The sequence below is a fragment of the Crocuta crocuta genome, unplaced genomic scaffold (assembly GCF_008692635.1).
Source record: "Crocuta crocuta isolate KB4526 unplaced genomic scaffold, BGI_CrCroc_1.0 scaffold299, whole genome shotgun sequence".
NCBI classification, from domain to species: domain Eukaryota; kingdom Metazoa; phylum Chordata; class Mammalia; order Carnivora; family Hyaenidae; genus Crocuta; species Crocuta crocuta.
In genome coordinates this window covers 13,382,487-13,409,878 of record NW_027532747.1, presented here as the reverse complement: position 1 = coordinate 13,409,878, position 27,392 = coordinate 13,382,487, and the positions used below count along the sequence as shown (strand labels likewise).

Here is a 27,392-nt window from a genome sequence, read left to right as displayed (position 1 = left end):
CTCTTTGGTTTTTTTTTTTTTTTTTTTAAGTTACTTATTTATTTTTGAGAGAGAAAGAGAGATGCACTAGTTGGGGAAGGGCAGAGAGGGGAGAGAGAGAGAGCTCTAAGCAGGTTTCACACTGGGGCCTGAATCCAAGTATGGGGAGATCATGACCTGACATTTAACCGACTGAGCCCTCAGGGCACCCCAAGAACCTCTGTTTTGTAAACACACAGTTACGCAAGTTAGACGATGCCTTGAGGAATCAATCAGGCAAGTGGGAAGTGGACAGTCCACAAGGTCACTTGCCTGGTCTTTTCAAAAGGGCTGCTGTCATGAAAAATAGGTAAGGAAGGAAACCATTCTGTATTCAAAAAGATTGTAGGAGCATGACATCTAAATGCAATGCGTGCTTGATTTGCTCTCAGCTTTTTTTAAAAAACAAAGCTATGAATGACACTTTGGGGAAAAACTGGGAAAATTTTAATATAGATGAAGTATTTGAAATATTTTGACAGTGCTCTTATGCTCTTATGTATCAATGTGATATAGTGATCATGTAGGAGAATATCCTTTATGTCTTGGGGCCACAGGCTAAAATGTTTAGGGGTGAAGTGTTATGACATACACAATTTATAATTGTTCATTAGAATGTATATATGGCTTGTCAAAAATCACAGAACTCCATGAATTACTATCAATTACATCTCAGTGAGTCTGACTTTGTCCAATTCATATTGACAATGTTCAAATATAAAAAAAATCACAAGCTTAGGTATATATGTAAGTATAGATGAAGCTGCTGTTTACAACCACTGAATCTAGGCTGTGAAACAGGAAGCCCATGGTACTTTTCTTCTACTTACTGTGATTTTGAAATTTTTCAAAATAAAAACCTTGAAAAGTTGTCAGTAACTTACGCGGTCATGTAGCCATTGATATAATTCTGATTCAGTATGCGACCCAAGCAGCCTGCACCCACATCGTTATTTAAAGTGCTAAAATCCTCAGACGACCAAAGCTTCTTCTTGGTCAACCTCGCGTCCTTCATTGTACGGGTCCCAGGATAATGAGCTCTAGAAAAGAAAGGGTGGGAGGAAATGGGAAAAAGCAGAACATGCCACTTATATCTATTTGTTGAGTGAATAAAAAACAGGTCTTTACCAGTGTTTTCTATTTTAAATTACTGGGCAGCTTGTGGATAGATGTCACACCAGCCGGAAGCATCTGCTCATTCTTATGTCTCAGGTGGCCCTAAAATGCGATAAGCCTGTAACAACAGGCACAACGGGAAGGAATATCATCAGTGGATGAGAGAAACAGATGAAAGCACATAGACAGATGGAGGTGGCAGAGGAAGCCACAGCCTAGGACTCTCCAACCTAAAACACTCTTAAGAGATGAATGAGATGGAGACAGAATTCAGATTCCCAGGGGAAGTAGAGAGCTCAGAACAGTAGAAAGGAAGGAGTAAGAAGGAAGCTAAAAATAAGATTAATGAATCTATTATATAAAGTAGTACCTCCTCCCATACTTCTACCTCTGAGTAGAGAGAGAGAAAGACACCTTGGTATTTTTCCAGGCAAAAATGAAAAGTCAAAAACAACAAAAACCCAGAGAGTTCTTTCTTGAATAAAAAGAAAAAACTCCCTTGGGTAAACTACAAATCATTGTCCCAGAGCAGCGGTGGTTCTTAGCCCCGGCTGGTTTTGCCTGGTGGAGAAGCAGAGCCGGGCAGGATTTGCTGCTGGCATCTAGTGGGTAAAGGCCAGAGGTGCTTCTAAACATCCTATAATGCAAGGGCAGGTCCCCACAACAAAGAATTCTCCAGTGAAAATATCAACAGTTCAGAGGTTGAGAAAGCCATCAGACCCCTTCCTTACTCCATTATTTGAGAAAAGTCAGTCAAAGTATAAATGTATATTTATTATTCTAAGAGTAAAATAGCACTTTAATGAGGATTTTGGAAGTTACTGAGTACTGAATAAAAACAATTTAGAAATCTCAAACGTGAAGTAGAAAGAGATTAACAGTCAACACAAGAACAAGAGAGCATATTAGCTAAGTAATTTTAGGGATATGAGTGTATACTTTTTAAGACAATTATTTATTTAAAATTTAATAACAATACGAGCAGAATAATGGGGGCTGGATTATATCATAACTCAGTAGTTTGGTGTCATAGTATTCATTACACTAAAAAAAATGACTGTCAAGACTTGTTTCAGTTTTTAGTTATTTAATTCCACGTGGGTCATGAATCTTTTATGAAAAAGTTTCATTTGGGAATTCATTCTACCTCCAGAAGATGAATTATGGCACAACATCAATTTGGAACTCCAGGATTTCATAAAGAAGAAAAGAACATGTAACAGAGAATAGGGGACATAAAAAGAAGTATTCGAGAAAGATGAGGTACCACACTGAGATGTTGTAGACTGCAAACACGCATCTAATTCAGTACTATAAACATACCCTACAGAGACCTCAAGAGCAAGCTAGCGCCTCACAAGATTCAGAAATTATTTTCTGGTGCTATTATGCCCAACACAGAAAGTCTGTTACTGACCTTTGTAACAGTATCTGTTACTAACCTTTGTAACAATATCTATTACTAATCTTTGTAACAATATAATTTTAACAGAGTTTTACATTTTAGATTCATTCTTATTTCCTAGGACTTCATTCTGCGATCATGATATTCAGCCACATGCTAATAATATTAAGGCCCATTCAGTTGTCCCTCTGCCAAATGTGCTCTCGGTGTATCTCTGGCCCAATTACACTTATATAAAAAAGTAAAAGCTTGGAAAGTAATATGCTATCATGTTACTAATGATCTCTAGATGTTAGTTACAATTCTAAGTTGTAAGTCCATCTTTACAGGTTTCTACATTTTCCAAATTTTCTATAATAAGCATGCATTATTTTTATAATCTGAAAGAAGCATCGCTTTTAAAGTTACAGAAATAGAAATCCCTCATTCAGAACATGTTAACTGTTACATTAAAACTGAATGATTTATTAAATAATCTGAGCAAAACAGGGCAAAAACAGTACTAAAAACTGGGTCTCTCCCAATGTCCAGACCCATCACTAGTTCAACAAAATGCAAAGGTCCTTTGTAATGTTTAATGTATATAACTAAGCAAAAATCTCTGTCATTTCACAGCATGGTTTTTCAAACTTCAGATGACAAATAAAATTAAGATTACTTTGAAAGTAAATCAAAGTTATCCTAACAGAGGAACACACTTGTATTGAAAGAAAATTAGGACCTATGGACAAGGTGGATCACGGTGGAGTTTCTGAAACTCCCTAGTACTCCTCCTGAAACCAATGAGATCAACCAGATACGGGAAAGGGAAAAACTCATAAACAATGTCCTCATCAAAACTGGGTGACAGAGAATCCCCGGGAGTCTTGCAGCATCAGAACTGGCCCAGGATCAGCAGGTGAAATGTGGAAACTGGACCAGCAGACGGTGACCCCAAAGCAGCAGACCGTATGCCCTGTGGAGGCATCAGAAGGCAACTGGTGAAACTGGGAATGCCTTCATATGCTGACATCATTCAGTTGGGGGTAAATAGAAAGCAGCGAATTCACTAAGAGATGCAAACACGATACTATGACACTTTAAGCCAACAGAAATAGGAGGTGGGCAATACATACATAGGGTTAAATGTTGTAGCAGCTGCATTTTAAAAAGCAGAAGGGGGGGGCGCCTGGGTGGCTTAGTTGGTTAAGCGTCCAACTTTCGCTTAGGTCATGATCTCATAGTTCATGGGTTCGAGCCCCGCGTCAGGCTCTGTGCTGACTGCCAGCTCAGAGCCTGGAGCCTGTTTCAGTCTGTGACTCCCTCTCTCTCTGACCCTCCCCTGCTCACGCGGTCTCTCTCTCTCTCTCTCTCTCTCTCTCCTAGAAATAAATAAATTAAAAAAAATTTTTTTAAATAAAAAAAATTAAAAAAAATAAAAACTTTAAAAAAAAAGCAGAAGGGAATTTTTCATGATATACTTTGTTTAACCCAATATATCCAAAATATTATGATACAACATAAAAAATTATGAATAACATTTTACATTTTTAAAATATCAAATCTTTCTTTTTTAAAAGAAAACATGTATTTGGTTTTTTTAATGTTTATTCATTTATTTTTGAGAGAGAAGGAGAGCATAATTAGGGGAGAGGCAGCAAGGGCGGGGTGGGGGGCGCAGACACAGAATCCAAAGCAGGCTCCAGTCTCTGAACTGTCAGCACAGAGCCTGATGTGGGGCTCGAACTCATAGACCATGAGATCATGACCTGAGCCAAAGTCAGATGTTCAACCAAGTGAGGCACCCAGGTGCCCCAAAATATCAAAGCTTTAAAAGTCCAGTGTCTATTTTATACTTACCACACACCTAAGTTCAGACTAGCTGCATCTCAAGTGCCCTATAGCTAACTGTGGCTAGTGTCTGCCCATATTGGACAATCCAGGTTTAAACTCTTAACAATATCAGAAATAGGTAGCAAACAGTTCTATCTGGAATAGTAGAGCCTCGCTATGAAAATAAGCTGCTTGAGTGAGAATCTAAATTGAATGAGGCAGGAACACCCATGGTGAGAGAGAGAGACAACATTCAGGCAGGAGAGAGAATGGGGCCCAGCGGGAGCCTTCGCTAGAAAGCACCATGACTGCAAAACTAGATTTTATAAAAATAGAGCAGGCCAAGTACAATGTGAATGGGGCAGGGAAATCTACTCTTCCTATGGAGGTAGCAGCCACAGAATCAAGAAGTCCTGAGCAAAATCTCATAATGTCACAATAGCCAAAAGTTAGAAAGAATCCAAAGACCATTTACTAAAGAACAGATGGATAAATTGTGGTATATTCCCACAACTGAATGCAAAACAGCAATTAAAATGAACGACATCTATACCTGGCAACATGAGCTAATCTTAAAAATATCAATTCAAAATAATAGATACTCTAAGATGCCATCTAAATAAAGTTTTTAAATAGGCAAAATTTGTGAATGGTGTTAGAGCTAACATTAGCAGTTGCCTTTGGGACCAAAGGAGAAGCTGATGATTAGGAAGATTTCTAAGGAAAGAGCTTCTTGGATACTGATAATTTTCTATTTCTAGACCTGGGTGGTGGCTACGTGGGTATGCTCACTTTGTGACAATTCATTATGCTATATTCTTAGGATTTATGTACTTTTATGTATGGATGTAGGCATGTGTGTGTATGTTATACTTTGTTAAAAAATGTTTAAAGAAATGAAGTTATTGGACAACAGAGGTATATGAGACTAAAGTGAGGGAACTGTAGCATAATTATAAAAAATCCATTTTAGAAAAAGGAACACAAGATAGAACAGAAATGGAAAACACAATAAGGAAAGAATGGCAAGAATAGAATTACAGAGAATCAAGCCAAAATAAAGAGATAACAATGGTTTCAGAGAAATATGGAACAAAGGTAATATGCAAACAAGATCTAAATGCGCAATCAAAGCCATGGAGCGGGATCTTACTTAAGCTTAAGCTTATTTAGGAGTCCAAAGATTAAGAAATTCTGGTAATTAAAATTCCACTGTGGGAGTGAGAAGGGAGAAAGAGGAAGTTATGAAATAATTTTCCCATTGTGTCTAGTAAACCATACGTAATAACTAAGTAGAAAAGTAAAGAAAAGGGTAAGTATAAACAGTTTCTCGACTTCAGCACTACTGACATTTGGCTGGATAATTCTTTGCAGTGGGAAACTTACCCAGTGCTTGGGAGGATACTTAGAAACATCTGTGGCCTCCGCCTATCATGCCAGTACCAATCAAAAACATTTCCAGACATTACCAAATGTACCCTGGGAGACAAAATTATCCCCAGCTGAGACCCACTGGTATAAAGATATCAGTTTATAAATGCAATCAATAGAACCAAAAGTCAAACCTTAGTAAATAACAAAAGAGAAACCACCTTCAAAAAGAGCAAAGAAGGGGTGTGTGGGCGGCTCAGTCGGCTAAGCGTCCAATTCTTGATTTTGGCTCAGGACATGATCCAGTGGTTCGTGAGATGGAGCCCTGCATTGGGCTCCATGCTAACTCAGAGCCTGCTTGAGATTCGCTCTCCCCCTCTCTATTCCCCTACCCCCCCACCAAAAAAATAAATAAATAAACATTTTTAAAGTGCAAAGAAAACAAATCACAGAGCAAGATTTTATATTAGTATGCATATATAGTAAAAATAATTAAATAACAAAAGACAATGTAGCAGGAGAGAAAACAAAACCTTCAGTTACATCAATAAAAATAAATGAGTTTAACTCATTCATTAGACTCTAAAGATATTTTAGGGCAGCGAGAAAAGCAAAATCTAAATCTACACTATAATGCAAGCAACACACCTAACACAGAATGACCTCAAAAGGTAAAGGATGAAAGTATGGGCAAAGAGATCAGGCAAATATAAATGAAAAGTAAGCAGAGTTCTATTAGTCACGGGCAAAGCAAAATTCAATCCAAGAAGCATAATGAAGCAAAGAATGACATTTTCCTTTTTTTTTTTTTTTTTAATCTCTATACCCAAAGTGGGGCTGAAATTCATGACTTCAAGATCAAGAGTCGCATGTTTTTCCTACTAAGCCAACCAGGCACCACAAAGAATGACATTTTCTAAGGTCAACTGTTACAAACCAGAATGGAGATAAGACATTTATTAATACCTAGATGCCAAATAACACAGCAGTCACTTTCATAAGCATAAACTTCATGAAACTGAAAACCACTAGAGAGAGGAAACTAACACTCCTGGTAACCCTGGATGGTTCAAGTGAACAAAATAATCAGCATACAGAATATCTAAACAATGTAGTCAGTGAGGTTGATAAGATAGATAATATACACTCAACTCATATACCGATAGGGAATACATCCTAATATAATAAGACAGAAGGCAGTTCCTGAGAATGTTTTTGGGAAAAAACATTTAAGAATACATGCAGCGTTAAAGACCACAGTGCAATAAAGTTAGAAAATAATAAATCCGAGAAAGCACTGCTCAAAGGAGTTTTTGCGGCATTAGAAACCCACATCAATCGGGGCGCCTGGGTGGCTCAGTCAGCTGGGCATCCAACTTCGGCTCAGGTCATGATCTCACCATTTCTTGAGTTCAACCCCCGTGTCAGGCTCTGTGCTGACAGCTCAGAGCCTGGAGCCTGCTTCAGATTCTGTGTCTCCCTCTCTCTCTCTGCTCCTCCCCTGCTCTTACTCTGATTCTCTCCAAAATAAACATTTTTTTTAAAATTAAAAAAGAGAAACCCACATCAATAAAGATAAAAATGAATTAAACATCCAACTTATTTATGAAGATATAGTAAAACCCATATCTTCATTTAAATATTTTTCTTAGCCAAATATATTCAAAATCAATACAACTTCCTTTCCTCTCAACACTTCAGCTATTTATGAAAGTTTTAACAATAAGAGCAAAAATTATATTCTAATTTCAATGTATGAAATGTTTAAATACATCTTACTTTTCTTGCCAAACAAACAAACCAAAAAAAAGAGCCTCAATCCAACCTAATCATGCCTCTATCAATTTCCGACAAGAAACAGGACAGACGGTCAGGTTAAACCAAACTGCAAGGATGAAACCATTAAATCCAGGCTGTGAGGAACTTTACAGGACACACAATCCAGCTTCTTTGACAAATGAAAAGGAATAAAGAGATGGGGCAGGAACCGAAAAATTAGAAGAGACTTAAATAGCAACCAGTCACAGTGTATGAATCCAAGTTGGATCCAGATTCAATCAAATAAAACTAAAATAACAAAAACAGATATTTGATAATATCAAAACACGATGACACTTTTAGATTTAACAGTGGTGTTATTTAGGTAAAAAGAAAAAAGAAATCTTTAAAGATACATGTGAAGATCTGTATGGAAGAAATAACAATGTGTGTGGGATCTGCTTCAAAATAATGTGGGGAAAGGAAGAGAGGAACTGTAAGTGGAAAGAGCTGGGGTCCCTGGAAAAAGAAAGGTGAGACAATTTTTCTTGACATAAGGCAAGTCATCCTAGGCCCCCATCTTGTGATCTATGCAACCAGCACTACTTGCCCAGAGCCTGTTAAACTTGCAGAACTTCCTGAGATGTGTTGAAATTGAAGAACAATAGATGCCAGTAGATAACAATTTTAAAGGAACAAAAAAATGTAAGAACAGATAGCCACCATCACACCAGGAGATAACCTAATCGCACTGGGGACAGTGAATCAGTGGCAAATCTCCCAGCGCTGGCTCAAAAATACTGACCTGACGCACATTCTTCAGCTTATCTTTGCAGAATCTAAGCCGTTTTTGAGCACTCAGATACCCAGAAGTGGTGATGCTGACCTTTGTGACCTGGACTCTGTCCCCTTAAGATGACTTCTGCCCCCGTTCCATGCTGAATGCACTGTGGTACAAGTCCCTTCGTGAGTATGTACACACCCTTAGCCTACACCCCCCAGTCTTACTGCTCCAGGAGACACTGCTCAGGGCAGCGTCCCCGCATTCTCCTTCACTTGTTGCAAGTAAATCCCTTCCTTTCCCAGTTCTTTGCCTCGGTTGTGTCTGTTGGCTCCACTGCCACCAAGGGGCAAACCCAGGTTCAGGGAACAGAACGGATGGGTATGTGGATGGAGGACGAGGCATAGGGTCACTGTTATGGAGGCTGAGGGATGGGAACACGGATGTTCATTATATTATTCTGCCTACTTTGTGTACATTCAAAGTTCTCCTTTAAAAAGAAAAGATACGTCAATCAAGCAGTCTTTACACCAAACAAAGAACAAATTTCACACATATGTCTATTCTATTTTTCAAAGGTTTGTACACGTTTTTATGACAGACAAAATTTCAAATTCACTTAAAAAAATACTGCTAGGTCCAGGGTAGGGGGGGAATTGCAGGAAGGTGGTCAACAGGTACCAAATTCTAGTTATAAATAAGAAGTAGGAATGTAATATACAGTATGATGAGTATAATTAACACTACATGTGATACACAGTCATTGTTAACTAAGTACATCCTAAGAGCACTCATCATAAGGATTTTTTTTTCCTTTTCACTGTATCTATATGAGATGATGAATGTTAACTAAACCTTTGTAATCATCTCACATATATGTAAATTATCATGCCATACACCTTAAACTTACACAGTGATGTACATCAATTATTTCTAAATAAGACTGGAAAAAATAAACGAGACAGAGAACAAATTACTGCTGGAACAAATTACTGTTTGGAAGGCCAAGACCCAGTGGACTGAATGGCAGAGCTGGACTAAGAAGCAGGGTCAAAGCCACCCTTAGTGCTAAGGAAACATGACAAGGGCCATGGTCAGGTCTCATGCAATACCATTTACATAAGTGTTCATTCCTGGAAGAACTCCAACCACAAGAAGTCTTGCATTTGTCATTTCTAAAATTTAAAAACTACCCTGCCCCTTAATTTAAAGAAAGCCATGCTTCATTACTTTAAAGGCAAACACAATTTTGGTAAAGTACCAATACGCTTTATTGTCACAGAAAGATCCCAAAGTACAGCTGACCCTTGAGCAATATGTTGCCCCCCACATGCATTTGAAAAATCTCAGTATAATCTTTGGCTCCCCTAAAATTTAACTCCTCGTAGACCGTTGGCCAGAAGACCAATAACATAAATAGTCAATTAACACATATTTTGTATGATCTGTGTACTATACACTGTATTCTTACAGTAAGCTAGAGAAAAGAAAATGCTGTTAAGAAAATCATATGGAAAAGAAAACAAATTCACAGTATCATAAAAATTCCACACATAAGCTGATTGGCTGAGCTCATACCTAAGCTGTTCAAGGGTCAACTGTACATACATTTCAAAGAAAAAGGAATGACATATCAGTTATACATGGTTTAGTAAATACAAGAAATCTACCTCTGGAAATGTAATCAAGTGAGAAGAAAAAGCAAAAACAAAGGCACAGTCAGGCAATCAGAAACCATTAAGCTTTCAAAGCAAAACCGTCCTTACCCTATAACATCAATCACCTTCAAGAGCTCAGGGTCGAGCAACATAGAAGCAGAAATGGGCTCCCAGAGATTGTCACTTGCTATGATTTTCACTTGATTGAGACCTTGATAGTTCAGCATCCTTCTTAACACCTTTTGGGAAGATAAACATAATGCAGAGACGTTTACAAATGAGTTTACAGCTGTTGAATTACAACCACAATAGCTGACGTATCTTAGTGTCAATAGTATTTCTCAGTAGAAACATGCCTCCTTTGGAAAATAAAAGCATTATCATTAAGATAACTTACTTGGTGGGAACACAAAAAGAAAAAGAAAGAGGTAAAAATGTTTCAGAGGGATTTTCCTCTGACTTTAATGAAATCCACAACAGACCCTTAATAGTAAAATAAATCAATATAACCACCAGTAGAGCTGCAGGTCATTAGTTTAAAAGAAGAAGGAAACCAGATTCTAATGTTCCTAATGCTTCCTTCATATGAAATGGACACGAGAGAGACACACATATAGTCCCAAGGAAAAAAAATATAAGCTGTGAAATGTCAAACCTGGGTAGACACAGAGTTCCTCACCTTCACTACTAAGACCCGGCCATGAGGCTGTTCCAATCACAGGGTCACACAGGACCCAAGCACTAACTTGCCTTCCACTCCAGGCTCCTGCTGCTCTCGTCAGCCCTGTGCTCACAGAAGCCACAACTTTCAACTACTGAGCTGAAGCTGAGCTGACCTTCCATCTTATACTAGTTCCCCTGCCCCGCCTCCCATAACCCCACAACACCCCCTCCACCATGCTTTCACCACTACACCGATAACGCCTGCAACCTGGAATTGACCCTGAGTTACGGTCCCTGGCTACAAGCCACACCATCAAACCCCATGGCTACAGATTAATGTGCACCATTGCCCCAGTGAACACACTGGCCTGCGGGAGGCTCAGAGTCCTCAGCTTGTCTACTCCATCTTCCATCCTTGCTCTTCCCCCAAATCCCTTTACTCTCAATCTTCACTTCTTTGCGATGTCCTACCCCTCCCCTAGCAACAAGGGGACTTCCTATCCATCCCATCTTGAAGATTCCAACTCCAGGTCACCTCCTTTAATAGCGTTCCCTAATCCACCCAGGCGGAATGTCATCTCCTCTCTGTGCCTTCTGACAGCCCTGCCTGGGCATTATTCTTCTAGAGAACTTAGGACTGAGATTTCAAGTGTCCACGTGGGACTCCACAGTCCCCAAGCATGAGCTCCTCTCGGGCAGCGACAGTATTTTTGGTGTCTTTATCTTCCAAATACATAGGGAATGCCTGACAAACCTGGCGTTGAGTCAATGCTTGCTGGTGGAATCAATGAAAGGAGTTGAGTGGGTATTAACTTGCTTAGAGACATAAAATACTTAAAGAATTTTTTTTAACTAAAACAAAATATAACCCCAAAATTGTGTTTCTTAGAGGAAACACGAACAAATGGAACTAAAAAAGTAAACTAGAGAAGATCCACCTGAAAAGTTAAATTGTCATTAATTTCCCAGTGACAGAGGGGTCATTATTCTGTTTTTCCTTTCCTGAAAAATAGCGATCATAGTAGTTACCTTGTATGGAAGGGAATGAGAATGGAGGTAAATATTTAGGAAAAGTGACTCAGGAAATAACATACTTTGCAAATGTTAGGTGCCATCTATTTGCTAATCACAGACAGAAACATATAGAACTTTCCAGTATAATAGGCATTCCAAAGAAAATAATAATGAGACTGAGTAATAGAAGTTTTGATACCAGATGTGGAACTACATAAAATTTTTGGACATAAAAGACCCCACATTCAAGCTCCACTTTCCTTGAACTGGGTCAGAAGTGCCAATAGTTTTATAAGCAAGTGCTCATAATATTTCAACAGAGCAACTGGTACTCAGATCATATGAGGCCAGTAAAGTTAATTCATACCTTCTAGGGACAGTTTTGTTTGTAACGGCACCAATTAAGTAATCAGTGACACAGTCCTCAAAAGTAGCTCACCGGGTCAGCACCAAATTAGCAGTTTTCTCTTCTTTATCTATATCATGTAATCACCCGTTCGTTCCTTCTTTCCCAGAAGAACTCCTTGCTTTCCCCACATGAGCAAGACACCCTTCTGGTTTCTCCAGTCTGTCCTCCCTGTGATGCAACTCCAAGACCCCAAATAAAGGAATAAAGGGCTTTGTTCTTTTCCATCTTTGCCTTCTTTGCTCAGTTGAAAACGGGGGGGGAGCTACATTTCTTTAAGTCCTAAAATGATGCTGTTGTTTTTATAATGATTATCATAATTCTACAAATAATAAATTTCAAAATGGGAAAATTCAACACAACTCTTTAGATGATGAAACTTGGGGTTCACAGGGAATTACATATGCTTTAATCAGGAATTTAAACATGACTACATTTTTGCTTAAATTTTATGTCACAACTAGCAAAACAAGTATCCGTGCTGTAAAAACTACAGCACTCCTACTACTAATTTCCATAGAACTGCAAGGGGATTCTTTACTAATAACTTTAAGATAAAAAGATTTGAAGTTGTACACACCTTGATATAACTGATGTCAAATGACCTCTCATTCCAAATCTGCAAAACAGAAAGACAAAAAGTCTGAATTGAAAGTGAAATGTCAGAAAGTGGGCATTATCGTTAAGACACCACTGCTCTCATCATCTTTAACATAATCTAAAAAGCCATTGTGTTCTGGGGCGCCTGGGTGGCTCAGTTGGTTAAGCCTCTGACTTCGGCTCAGGTCATGATCTCACAGTTCATGAGTTTTGAGCCCTGCATCGGGCTCTGTGCTGACAGCTCAGAGCCTGGATCCTGCTTCAGATTCTGTGTCTCCTGCTCTCTCTGCCCCATTCTCCACCCCTCTCAAAAATATGTATTAAAAAAGTTTATAAAGTCTTAAAAAGCAATTTTTCTTACTTTATGGAATGTCCTGTCCTTGAATATATAGACATGTTATAAGACAACATAATTTTTAAAATTAAAACAGTTTTTAAAACCTTGAATATCTGGTGGATATTTTTTCAAAAAGTCACTTATTCCAGTGATTTCTAAAACTAGAATACCCATTCAATCATTCAACAAATACTGACAATGTAATGTGTGCCAGGGACTAAATTAGGTGCTGGAGACTAACAGACATGGGGAGTGCTGCAATAATTCTTACAAGACACCAGCACACCTAAAGCCAAGCATTATAGGTACATTGTAGAAGTAATTTTTTTTAGCACACGTAAGATCACACGCAGTGATGCAGCTCAGAGCAGAGGAAAAATTTTTTTTTAATTTTTTTTTAATGTTTTATTTATTTCTAGGGGAGAGAGAGAGAGAGAGAGAGACAGCGTGAGCAGGGGAGGGTCAGAGAGAGAGGGAGACACAGATTCTGAAGCAGGCTCCAGGCTCTGAGCTGGCAGTCAGCACAGAGCCCGACGCGGGGCTCGAACCCACGAACCGCGAGATCATGACCTAAGCGAAAGTCGGACGCTTAACCGACTAAGCCACCCAGGCGCTCCATGACAGAGGAAAATTCTTAATGAGGATGTACAACTCTCGCTGCTTTAGAATCACCAAGGATGAGGTTTTAGAATTAAAAGAGAACATCCAAGACCTTGGTTTTGCAGCTGAGAAAGCTGTTAATCACAGAGATGGCCTAGAGTCTAGGCGCTGTAGCTCATTTAACTCTTGGGATACAGGAAAGTATTTATCAAGTAATCCCCTCACTGCAGCACCTGAGTCTAAAAGAGATGTGAATTACCCACTCTTTACCAGAAACATTTTCCAACAGTGACTTTACCATAATAAAATGCTGCTTAGATCCAAACCTACAGTTAGTTTCGCTACAGGTTAGAAAATACCCTGACACTTAAGAATGTTCTCAAATACAAACTAATTTTCAATTATAGTTTGGAGAAAGATAACAAAAAACAAAGTCGTCTTGCTTCTGGCTCCCTACAGCCCCTGATTTATCCCCATCTCCCCTTGTGATAACCCTAAGCCTCTGCCTGGTTTCTCTCTCTCTCTCTCTCTCTCACTAAACTCCTTAAAGGGCTTATTAATCTTGGTATCCCTGAAATACAATAGTCACAGGGCCTGTGACATAGTAGGAGCTCAATAATTGCGTGCTGACTGCTGAATGCTTTTAAAATCAATTTTGACATACGGCACATTACTAAGCAAACATGTACGGAGACCGCAGCATGTGCGTGCCAGGGGGCTGGAGGTACAGTGCCTCCAGCCTGCCAACAGACCAGCCGGGAAGACATCATATTTTATATTTTCCAAATCGTTACAAGGTGTTAAATAACAATTTAGGACAGGGTAGGCAGATGTTAGCCAGCCTGCCAAATCCAGCCCACCATGTGTACTGTTTACAACCCAAGACCCAAAAATGGTTCTTACAATTTTAAATGGTTACTTTTTAAATGGCTATATAATTACCTACATAATATCCTTAATACTGCCTTTGACCCACTAAACCTAAACTATTTACTCTCTGACCCACTAAGAAAAAGTCTGCCACCCTCGGGTTTAAAACGATAGAAGATTCGGAGAGCAAAGTGACAGCAATCATTAACTGCATGGTAAACATGGTGTTTTTGTGCAATGAGAGAAAAAGGGAAAGCTTTCAAGAAGGAGAACTGGGGCTGGAGTGGTACCAAAATCAAAAGTAAAAAGAAAAGGTAGTTCAGAGAATGTATACACTTAGTACAGTTTTCAAAAGGGGCTCGAATTTGGATGGGAAAAGAGGAGAAATGAAAGGTCACATACTTAATTTGTTATCAGATGCCAACGGAACAGATTAGTCTCATGACCACAAAACGGCCAGTCAACAAAATGCCACAGAATCAAACCGCTTTAAGAAATTTCAAATAAAGTCCAAACGTTAACCAAGGTTTAAATACATTACTAACCCCAATATAATCAATGTCCAAATCATGATAATGCTTGGCGCCCACAATCCAGGTCATGACATAGTAGGCAGTCAGCTGAAGACTGACGTAAGGCCAGTTGAAACCTTTTCCCAGCCATCCAGGGAATGACCACGGCAACCCTGCAGGAAGCAAAAGGTAAAGGTAGGGTGGGTATTACAGTGCTGGCGACCATCCAAAACAAGGCAAAAGAAACCAAAAAGAACACAGGCTAACCAAAAAGCCAATGCAGATCTTACTAGAGGAAAGATTATATACCATGCATGTATTCTCAAAATCCCTTCCAGTGTATGAACTCAGCAACTCCTTCCTGAGCCCTAGAATCAGGTTCCAAAGTTCCAATTGCTCTTTCAAGAAAAAGAAATAAGAACACAAACACTCTCTTGAAGATACTCACCCATAGAAAGAAATGTAACTCAACATGCCCACCGCCTGCTATACGGATATTTAATATGCAATTTCTTTCCTCTGAAGTCAAATCAAGGAGTTCTTCTGAAAGGCTTATGCTTCACTATTCCTATGGGTTAAGTATAATTCCTCTTTTACTAGTACATCTTCTTAAAACTTACGGCTCCTTGATACACTAACTAGTCAGATAATTAAATTCAGCAAAACTAGTTTGTTCTCCTACCAATATAAATGCCAAAGTCTCAACAGGAAAATACCCCTTTGTGGGATGATATAGATCAAATAACCCACATTCTTCCAACACCCTAATTATTATTTTTCAGTAAGAAAATGAGAATAGTAGAGGAGCACTAATTACAACTCTAAATCCTAATTTTGTTAATAAGCTCAACTGTTAAAACCTCTCAACTGTTAATATATATTACTAATCTAGTTCACACCACTGAAAAAGTTCAAAACCAAAAGAACAAAATGCTTATGTTTCTAAACTCAGGAGGAATGAATGCCTAAGTGTGAATCCCATAAGACATGTGACATTAAAATACTGGAACATTTTAAAACAATGAAATGCCAAATACATTCTAAAGGCCCACCATGTGTAAGTCTTTGTTAGAATTGGTTCAGCATGCTGGAATGTCTACATTCAATTGAGAACTGACCATGAAAGCAGCCCAGTGGGTGAGTATGTGCTGAAGTCAACGAGGCTTCTTTTTTCTACTGCTCACAACATTTCTGGAATCTCTTACAAAAGGCCATTTAGAAAGAACACACTGACTCCTCTTTTTTTTTTGTTTTGTTTTGTTTTATTTAGAAAAACTCAGGCTTGTCCTTTGATTGTTGAAAATGATTTTGAAAATGACTTGAGATCAAGCCTATAAAATGGGTTCTCATCGATCTCACTCACACTGAATATATAAGCCTGCTTCAAAAAATCAAATTCATTTCAAACGATGGAAGTATGTCATCACTGTGTGTTCTGCAATATCTACGGGTGTGTTCACGGCTACACGAAAACTGTAAAGTGAATACAGTAGAAAGAGTTGAGAAATCATCCAGTGAAGCTGCCGCCAGAGCTTAAGCTCTGAAAGGACAGAGTTGGGGGCCGGACTGTCAGGTATCCCCAGTGCCTAGAACAGCTCCCACCACATCGTGGAGGTTTGAAACACACTTTTATGTGCACCTCTTCTAGAAACGGCATCTGCTACTGCATGTAACACATAAGTTCACAGAGTTGGGATGTACTATGGTACCTAATTACAATTTTCTAAATAGTATTGCCCTTTCATAAATGTTGATGAGAAATTTTGTTGAGGAAAATAGTTTAGCATCACAAAAACCACCAGAAGAGAATTAGGTCCTATATCTGAATTTGGCATTTACTGATTATCCGACCTTAAGTCAGTGGCATCACCTCTCTAAGCCCCTACTGCTTCTGTGAAATGGGAAGAGTAGTATGCTCTACTCCAGAGGTATTACATGTAGAGAACAGATATAAAATATAAGGGCAAAGAAAGGATCAAGCCTGGTACAGGCTTTGCTGCTGGTAGGACAATGGTAGTGTTAACATTATTAGTACTTCAGTATTTTTTTTTTTTAAAGCCACTTTTTTTTTTTTTATTTCTAGGAGAGAGAGAGAGAGACAGTGTGAGCAGGGGAGGGTCAGAGAGAGAGGGAGATACAGACTCAGAAATAGGCTCCAGGCTCCAAGCTGGCAGTCAGCACAGAGCCCGATGCGGGGCTCGAACCCACGAACCGCAAGATCATGACCTAAGCGAAAGTCGGACGCTTAACCGACTAAGCCACCCAGGCGCCCCAGTACTTCAGTATTAACAGTAACTCCATGTAAAAAATTCAGAATCTGAAAGTTAAACAGACTGCAAAAGCATTGCAAACTTCACTCCTTACCCATGAGTATAATATTAGGGTTCCGCTTCTTAGCTTCCTTCATTAACCACCACTCATATCCTCGGAAATAGTTTTCGTCTAATGCATAGTGCATGTGGGAGGGTTCAGTGCCATCTGTGTGGGAGAGAGCAAAAGAGAAAGGAAACCACCCTTTAATAAGGTGTTTCCTAGGGCCCCTGTCCCCTAATCACATACACATTTCAGAGAAGATGTATTCCGGTTCTAATGCTGACATGGGGCAAATAAGAAAAATCTTAGATAACTTGACAACGAGTGATCAAAGTGTATTATTTCATCTTTTTTCATTACTCTAAGTATCGTTTGGTCTTGAGAAATAAAACCACAACTTTCTGTGATAAGCAGTGTTAAGAGAAGGAGAAGTGCTATGGACTCATGTAACTGAAGGGTCCTATGATTACATTCTCCTGGGCTTTTGCTCTGGTCTCTCTGCAGTTTTCAAGTCTCCACGTCCAACTCGGAGTTCAGATCACCTCGGCTTTTAACTTCTCAATCCCAAGAATCTTGGGCTCCTAAGCCCAATTCTCACTGCCCAGGCCTCGAGCCTATAACACGCCTTGTTATACCAACACAACAGAGCTCCGAGTGAAAAAAAAAGGAATGAGTATACATCTACACATCCCCTCTGTAGGAATATTCTACCCTAACCTCCATAGTGTGTCAAGGTAGATAACTGATGTCCTGGTATCTGTCCTCACATGTCACAGTTTACAAACATCTGCCCTTGTTAGGAAGCGCCTCACATGGAGGGGGCCTTGCCTCTGAAAGAGAAACATCAGAATTTCTAAGAACTACCTGAAGAAGTTCACTTCAGCAGACGAAGATGGCCAGTCATTCTCAATTCTGCATCAAAGGGCGGACAAAAAATACACGTCCTCTTACAAAAACTTGGGGAAAGTCTATTATAGAGGTTTCTTTTGTTTGTGATTTGCATTTTTTTTTCTTTCTAGATTAATTAAACACTAGCGCCACCACAGAGATAGATCTCTTTAACAAAAGTTACTCCTGAGTCACCAACAGGACCACGTGTATGGAGACAAGACTGTAAAGTTCACTACAGTGGAATCTGGCCTGGAAAAAGCAAGCTGCAAAATCACTGGGCGAATTTTCTTCTTCCTGTACATTAACTGACTACATGTTCTACATAAAGTCAATCAAAATGGTGACAGTGAAGATTGAAAATTTGATGGCTAAAAATAATTTTGTTTTTAAGAGAAAAAAGCTGCATCTCTGAAATACTGAGGACCTATATTTTTGCCACATATTTTATTTAAAGCTAATAACATAATAACATTTTACACGCTTTCTACATTCAAAGTTTTCTTTAATTTCTCAAGAAAAGCCCGTCTCTATGATCTGCCTAGTGAATATAGCTTTTTAAAAATTGTGGTTTTGTTTACTACCAATTAATTCAACCAAATGAGCAATCTAAAGTCCAAATGCCTCTTTATGGGAAAAGTATTTTGATATAATATTTTTTGTAGAGTCAAAAAGGAACAATATGAATCTACTCAGCAATAGTCAACATAAAAAATGTTGGCATCATTTACACTCTGATTCACAGTCCTGGAGGTTAGGTAGAAATTAAAGTGCTGAAGGAAAACAAACCTGCTTCCCCCCAAGTCTCCTACCTGTTGTCTGCCCATCACCACCTATCTCCACTTTTAGAATATGCAGCGAGGCACCGAAGTTTGGCTGGGAAAAGAAGGAAGAGTGTTAACCCTGATTCAGGGCATGAAGGACAAACACAACAGTGACTAATGACTGCCTTTGGTTTTATGGATGAGAAAACCAACTTTGGGTTTTTTTTTGTTTTTTTTTAATTTTATTTATTTGTAGGAGAGAGAGAGAGACAGCGTGAGCAGGGGAGGGTCAGAGAGAGAGGGAGACACAGACTGAAACAGGCTCCAGGCTCTGAGCTGGCAGTCAGCACAGAGCCCGACGCGGGGCTCGAACCCACATACCGCGAGATCATGACCTAAGTGAAAGTCGGACGCCTAACCGACTAAGCCACCCAGGCGCCCCGAGAAAACCAACTTTGAATCAACAGCCAGTTATTCCAAAAGTAATTTTCCGTTTGTTTTTTAAAGCTAGAAACGTGAAGGGCAACCAATTCTCCCGCTGAAATTCACCGTATAGTGGGGGAGAGGGAGGGAGGCAAACCATGAGAGCCTCTTGAATGCCGAGAACAACCTGAGGACTGATGGGGTGGGGGAGGGGGGAAGGGAGGAGATGGGCACGGAGGAGGGCACTTATGGGGATGAGCACTGGGTGTTATATGGAAACCAACTTGACAATAAACTATTTGTAAAAAAAAAAAAAAGAAGAATAAACAAATAAAAATGTTAAAAAAAATAACCTAAAAAAAAAAAAAGAAATTCACCATAGCTTCAAAAATCTCACAGGTACCATTAAATAATTACTTTTTTCATTACCTTAAAGAGATAATCCAATATTTGAGAACGATAGGGCTCCGGGTAATTTACTAGAAGTCGGGAGGTTGCCTAAAAAAAAAAAGTTCAAAAGTGTGAACCAAACAAATCCAATCATGCACGTGTTTCCACAGGGCTGATGTGGGCCACCTGGAATGTCCATATTTAGCCAGCTCTTGGGTAAAGGTGAGCTGCGGAAAATCATTTCCCAGGTTACTTGTATACCTGTCTTTACTTTGCCCATCACTGGGTGAATAGGGCTGTCATTTGTCCAACAGCTAAAATGCAAATTCGAAGTCACAGCACGTTTCTCTTCTACTGAGATGAGGGTGTTGGGAGGTAAGCTAACTAATTCTATTGATGAACCTCATGACTACAAATTTGTCTTGAGGAACTTAACTCAGAGAGTGGTTATTAGAGGAAATGAAACTTAGGGGCACCTGGGTGGCTCAGTTGGCTAAGCATCCGACTTCAGCTCAGATCATTATCTCACAGTTCATGGGTTCGAGCCCCATGTCGGGCTTTGTGCTGACAGCCAGCTCAGGGCCTGAAGCCTGTTTCAGATTCTGTATCTCCCTCTCTCTCTGACCTTCCCATGCTCACACGCTCTCTCTCTCTCTCTCTCAGAAATAAAAACAAATTAAAAAAAAAATAAATGAAACTTTAGAAACTTAGGTTCTCTATCATTAATTTACTTATTTATCTGCTTCAGAGAGAGAAAGAGAACAAGAGAGAGAGCGCACGCAGGAGAGAGGGGCAGAGTGGGGGGCAGGGGAGAGAGAATCTTAAGCAGGCTCCAGGCCCAGCGCAGGGCCTGATTCAAGGCTTGATCCCACAACCCTGGGATCACGACCTGAGCTGAAATCAGGAGTTGGACTGAGACACCCAGGAGTCCCTTGGTTTTCCATCATAAGAGCATTTGTCAACTACAATATCTGAGGGCCAGGATGGAAAGGATCAATAATAGGTAATTTTGTCCCCTCAACATCTTGCAGGAAATTAAGCAGCAATGCTGAAAGGAACCGATACTCTCCCCATCTTTACTAGAGATGTATAAGTGCCATTCCTGTTACGAATGATCACACAATTCCCAGGCCAAGGGGTACTAAGGAAACATCACACAAAACCTGCATCAGAAGATATGGAAAGATAGAGGTGGCAGCTGTGGGGATGAACACTTGATCACGTCTAACCCATGACCAATGACTGCTCCAACAAAGCTGTCACAAACCCAGCAGTGGACCCATAATGTATCTTTTGGGGAGCAATACACATAAGCGGAATAAAAGACATAAGTTTTAACATGAAATAGCAGCATGTCTGTAGGCTTGGAAGCCAAACAGGCTCCAGGTTCAAACCACTAACACCAAGGGCAAGATACTTTTATACTCGACGTCCTGTTCTGCTCTCATGTGTGTTACCACTGACCTCCTAGTGGCACTTTTCATCTGTCTCCCTCACACCCATCATTTCCCCAGCCCCTGCCACTGAGACACAGACCCACGGAGCTACCCTCTATTCACTTCAAGTTCAACACCTCCCCAACCAAACATAGCACTTTTTCCTTAGTCTGTTCCTTCTCCTGTGTTTGTTATCTTAGTAAAGAGCAACATGTGCCTAAACCATATGCCTAAACCATAAACTTAGGGTCACCCTTTCACCAATTTCCCATTCATCTTCAGTCACCAAGAGCTCCTTAATATCGCTCCAATCCATCCCTCACTGCAACCCTATTTCCTTCATCCAGGACCCCTCAGTCACGACAAGAGCCTAAATGTTCTCAGGGCCTCCCATCTGCCTCCCTGTATTCTAGCTTCCACACCACTAGCCAGAATAATCTTCCCAAAATGCAAGTCTAACCATGAATGTACTCCGTTTAAACCTGCCAAGACGTCCCCTCCACCAAGAGCTTTCAGGATAAAGTTCAAATTCTCAGTTTTATACCCAGATCCCTTAATTATTTGGATCGTAACTCTTGACACTTTACCTAGTACCACTCTCATGTCTTCTATCTAGAGAGACCAAACCACTTCTCTTTCTTCTGTCTGGAATGAATTCCACGCCCTCATTCAGCCAATTCCATTCATCCTCCTCAGGGAAGGCCCCCCTCTGTCCCTCCCCACTGGTCTGATGTAGGTGCATCTCTGGCTTCAGGTCTACATCTCTACCATAACTCTTCTAACCTGGCCCCCTACTCACGGCCATACTTCTTTGTCTCCCCTGAGTTTCTTGAGGACAGGGGCTATGTTTTACTCAAGCTCATATCCCCATTTATTCTCTTATTCAGCAAACATTTATTTAACATCTTTTATGGTACTGCTTGTTGCACTGGGACAGGCAACAGAATATAGGCAGCTTTGAGTGAAAGGAAGCCTGCATCCTGACCTCATCACTTACAAGCTACGTGACCAAGGGCACACTGTTGTAAAGCAGGCTATCATACTCCTTAGAACTCCTTTAGCTGTTCTAAGGCTAAAATAAAATGTATATAAAGGACACAGCACAGTAGCTGGCATACAGTAAGCTCTCAATAAATGATCAGCATTATACAAAATGTTTTTAAAAATACAGTCACTGTTCTCAAAGAGCTTACAGAACGGTGGAGCCTCAAGTATTAAAGTAGCTCCTCTTTAAGTGAATGAACACTGTCTATGCACAATAACCTATCCTTGATCAGAGGTAAACGTTTCCCACCCTGAATGATGTCATGAGAGTGGTGTGTTCTGGGGGCGGGGGGCGAGGGGGGTGGGTGGCACCTGAGAGGCTCAGTTGGTTACGCATCCAACTTCGGCTCGGGTCATGATCTCAGTCCTTGAGTTCAAGCCCTGCATTGGTCTCTGTGCTGACAGCTCAGAGCCTGGAGCCTATTTTGAATTCTGTGTCTCCCTGTCTCTGTCTCTCCCTCATTGTCTATTGCTCTCTCAAAAATAAACATTAAAAAAATTTTTTTAAATAACCCATTTGGGGGTTATTTTGCCCTTTATGCAATCCTATCCTTAACACAGAGTGTGCCAACTGTAAGCAAACACACCAGGTCATTATGCGACTGCAAGCCTCTGTCATTCTCAACACAAAAGTGTCAGTCAATGGCAACAGTGGGTTCAGAGCAGTATAGCCAAATGTTGAAATGCACCATCAAAGAATAACAGATTAACAAATTACCAATCACAGTCCCTGAAAAAAAGCCCTGGAGCTGTTTACAAGCAGCCCAGGAAGAAGCCTTAGAACATAGCTGACATAGGGTAAGTTCTCAATATATTGAGACATTTTTTAACCCACGTTAAGTTTTTCATGTAAAATCCCTGGGATAACTTCCTCAGTTGGGTCTGATCAAACAGGATGATACTGACGAAATAACCACGTGCTGGATGTCACTCTAAGCACTGTATATCTATCTTCACAAGGCTCCACCAGGTATCAGTCTCCCCAGAAAAGAAACTGAGACCCTGAGAGGTTAAATAGCCTGCCGGTGGCTGTACAGTGAATGACAGGGCCCAGAACAGACCCCTGTCAATTTGCTTTTAAACCCATGCTTTTTTTTTTTTTAATGTTTATTTATTTATTTTTGAGAGACACAGAGAGAGAGCAGGAAATGGGCAGTGAGAGAGGGAGTGGGAGAATACAAAGTAGCCTCTGGGCTGTCAGGACAGAGCCCTCCTCCATCAGGCTCAAACTCGTAAATTGTGAGATCATGACCTAAGCGGAAGTCAGACACTTAACCAACTGAAACACCCAGGTACGCCTTACACCCACGCTCTTAACTACTGCCCCAAACCTCCTTCCCTATCAGATCTGAATATTAAAGGAGAACATTCCAAACATTACTGCCACAAACTGGTCTCTGTACCAGGGACTCCACCCAGAAGTTTAAAGTGGTGTGCAAATATCATGCTGCAACCATTTTCATCCAATCAATAATTATTAAGCATCTAAGATGAGCACCTCACTACATACACGGACACTATTGAATGTATGAGAGTTTCCTACTCTGAATTATGTAACTATTCTTCTCATTTTAATAATTTTAAACTGAGTTAATAAATACAAAATAACCAAAGATCTCCATTTTCCAGCAAGTTTAAACACTCCATTTAATGCCACAAGATACTAAGACTGATGGGTCCCCATTTATTGAAATACTGGCTGTTTTAGGTTTAAACCACAAAAATAAAAAGAAAGATGGTTGTAGTAAGGGACACACACATTGGCCCATTGTTCAGTTTACCCTCAAATATGCCCCAGCACCTTAGAGTAAGGTTGTAACTTCAGAAAATAAAAGCATAAAAATCAAGAGTAAGTTGAATTAGGGAAAAGGTCCTGCCCCCAACCCACCTAACCTGCAAAGCAGGTCAGATCTGTGATCAACTACAGACCAGGTTATCCATTCTAGTGTAAGCCCCGAGAGTGTGCTTTTTTTTTTTTATAAAGCAAATATCTGACTCAGGCTTTGATTGCCAAGGCATCTACTTTTCAACAATTATGTTTTATGGGATGTGTACTTAAAAATAGTTACGCTAATCTTTTTGGTATCTTGAAACCTTAGAGTTTTGCAAGTTAAGTTCAATGATGCAAATTCATTAACTATATAGATCATTGCCAAATATAAAATATTGAAACATTAATTACCGAACACAGACTTATCTACTTTTGATTTCTCATAACAGAGAAGCTAAAGATATTTGGATTTGTTAGTAAACATGCCCTGTGCTATAATGAAAACTGTTATTTTTTTTAAAAAGGCGTATGCCTCTGAAACTATGAAATGTATTAATTTGCCAGTATAATATATATTGGCTAGTAAACAGCTCACAATTGCTGACTTAGTAGTTTTTACTAAACATTAAAATTTCTAAGGGTTAAGACTTCTAACTAATATATGTAATTAAAAATATAAGAAATAAGGGAAACATCTCTAGGCAAGGAAAGTAGCATGTATTTTAGCTAAAAAAGATATGAGATAGAGAGATGCATTTTGGTTAAGGCAAATGAAAGTAATTTATTCCTAACATACACAAACTAAATGGATATAGACAGCAGGGGAAAAAGAGTAAGAGAAGGAGAGAGAATTTTACCTTGTGTAGACAAGTTAGCTAAAAATGAAATAATTTGTTATAAAGATTTTTTCAATAAGCTTTAATAAATAGAGTACTTCTGAAAACTAAAGCTCAATTTTCTTTCATCTGCTAAAAGGACAGTTTTCTTGGGAGCACCTTGGTGGCTTAGTCAGTTAAGTGTCCAACTTTAGGTGGATTGCAATGCACCCCCTGACAGTTTTTCTTTTTTGGAATGCAAGTGTCTAAGGGCATCCTCTTCAAAGATGGTGATTTCAAATAAATACACTGCCAGACACATATCTAGATAAAGACTCAGTCTATAGGGTGTGGTGGTGGCAGCCATCTTGTTTTAAAGATCTTGGTGGAGGGGCACATGGGTGGCTCAGTTGGTCGGTGTCCAACTTCGGCTCAGGCCATAATCTCCCGGCTCCTGGCTTCATGCCCTGTGTTGGCCTCTTTGCTGAAAGCTCAGAGTCTGGAGCCTGCTTCAAATTATGTGTATGCCTCTCTCTCTGCGCCCCTCCCCCGCTGATACTCCGTCTCTCTCTCACTCTCTCAGTAATAAAAAACATTAAAGATCTTGGTTGATTTCAGTAACTGATCATGTAGACTGCTTGTTCTTTCTCTTCTTGTACTTTAAATTCTCGCTCTTAAGTTTTAAATTCACCAATGAGTGAGCCCACGATAAAAGCAGACCTCAGGTGTTCTCTCTCTCTCTCTTCCCCCACAATCTTTTTTTTTTTTTTAAGTTTATTTCTGAGAGAGAGAGTGTGCCTGCGAGTGAGAGCACACACATGCCCACATGAGAGGGAAGGGCAGAGAGAAAATCCCAAAAGGCTCCATGCTGTCAGCTGAGGGCCCAACTAGGGGCTCGATCTCACGGTTCAGGAGCCGAAATCAAGAGTTGGAAGCTCAACGACTGAGACACCCAGGTGGCCCCCACCCCGAATCTTGCTGTGTGGCCCCGGTGTGCCACGTGCTTGCCAAAATCTGTGAACAATAACCCTCCCCTCCCTTTTTATTTCCTCCGAAGTTTCTTGATGATTATTGCCGAGGACATCTTCTCTTACAACCAAAAAAAAGAGCCATAAGGCAAGTCTGGTCACAAGACTGATTATCAGCACAAAACAACCATTCAGCAAGCAAGCAGTCCAGCTAGTTCTGAACGGAGTCTGGATATACACGCTCCATCTGACTCCACCCAACAAACAACCCATTGAAGAGTTAGGCCTTAACGTTATCCAATAAAATCAGCGCTAGCTGCGATTTGGGCTACAGTGGAAGAGAATAAAACAAAGACATGAAAAGGGTTACAAAGGGCATGTGACAGAAATTTTGTCAGAGCCAAGAACAATCATGCTACTAAAGCTCCCAGGCCAAGAGGCCGCCTGTCGGCAGGACCAGGGAACTCAGACAATTGCCCACTGTGCCCGCACAATTTTACACAAAGCTGGAATGGCCCTGTCTCCCTTCACAGAAGTCTTACGGGACACCTGGGTAACATGAACCCAACCCAACTGTCACAGCCCAGAAAGGATTAAGACATCACAAGTAAATACAGTTGACATTCTGGATGGGATCCTGGAACAGAAAATGGGCATCAGGAAACAAATAAGCAAATATAAAATACAGATTTTCATGTCATCAATTCTGGTTGTAACACATGTTCCGTACTCATGTGGGATGCTGATAACAAAAAATGGCTGCTTTGGAAACTTTTCTGTAAATCTAAAACTATTCTAAAGTTAAATTTGCTTCAAAGGAAAAGGTCTCTTAATACCTAGTCTGAGAATCAACTGGTGTATTGGTCGAAATGCACATTCTCAGGTCCCAATCCAGAACTACAGTCAGAATGGCAAGTACAGTTTCATAAGCATACCAGGTGATTCTTATACACTCTTAAGGTGGCAAGCCATCTTGGCTGTTGACCCAACGTTTTCCCCTCCCTGCACACAAAAACAGCCACTAATGGGACGCACAGGCAGACTTTTCCAGTGGGCAACTCGCCCCACCTTGGCCCTTGACCACTGCCAAGAAACAAAGCCCACCAACAGTAAACAATCCTAGACTACCATTTGATACTTGAATAGCCTGGCATTAAAAAGGACAGTCTCAGACTGGCCTCTTACCTTCCTAAAAGGGCCTTAAGGCACCTGTCTTGCCTCCAAACAATAACATACTGTGCAATGGCCCCTCTGAAGTTAGTCAGTTGTACCCTGTCCGACTCCCCGATCCGCACTGAGGGATCCTTTTGGAAAGAGAGATGCTCCCGCATCCCTGGACATTTCTGGACCGACCCTCAGGAATGCCCTCTCCGCGGCCCAGGGAGCCCAGGCTGAGACGAGAGTGATGGTGCGAGCCCTAGCCTTGCCACTATCTACACCTGTCACTTACACTACACACACGACACCTCCGGATCCTCGTCTATTAAAACTGTCTCTACACAGGGGTTCATCTAAAACGAGCAAGCTCCGGTTCCAACCCTGTAGGCGCCCGGACCTCCGGCCCAGGGACAGCTGCCCGGAGCCGGGCCGCGACGGGAGAGCGTCGAAACGCCAGGCTGCGCCGCGGGGGCTTGTGGGGCGCCCCCCGGCAACGCCGGC

The 27,392-nt window shown here is 40.4% G+C and overlaps 1 protein-coding gene across 5 annotated transcripts in view; it reads right to left on the bottom strand.

Moving 5' to 3' along the window:
* Nucleotides 1-27,392, bottom strand: part of GALC (galactosylceramidase) — a 63,785-nt gene that overhangs the window by 36,276 nt on the left and 117 nt on the right. Inside the window, exons 2-8 of one of the 5 annotated variants that reach the window (XM_077780812.1) lie at nucleotides 19,739-19,807; nucleotides 18,935-18,998; nucleotides 17,286-17,399; nucleotides 14,955-15,094; nucleotides 12,583-12,621; nucleotides 10,028-10,158; nucleotides 903-1,058 (exon numbers count right to left, since the gene is read on the bottom strand). In XM_077780812.1, the coding sequence (XP_077636938.1) occupies nucleotides 903-1,058; nucleotides 10,028-10,158; nucleotides 12,583-12,621; nucleotides 14,955-15,094; nucleotides 17,286-17,379 (560 nt within the window). In that variant the 5' untranslated portion in view covers nucleotides 17,380-17,399; nucleotides 18,935-18,998; nucleotides 19,739-19,807. Of the gene's footprint in view, nucleotides 1-902; nucleotides 1,059-10,027; nucleotides 10,159-10,574; nucleotides 10,717-12,582; nucleotides 12,622-14,954; nucleotides 15,095-17,285; nucleotides 17,400-18,934; nucleotides 18,999-19,738; nucleotides 19,808-27,392 lie in introns of those variants that run through there. The other 4 variants (XM_077780808.1, XM_077780809.1, XM_077780811.1 and 1 more) reach the window with 4 other exon arrangements.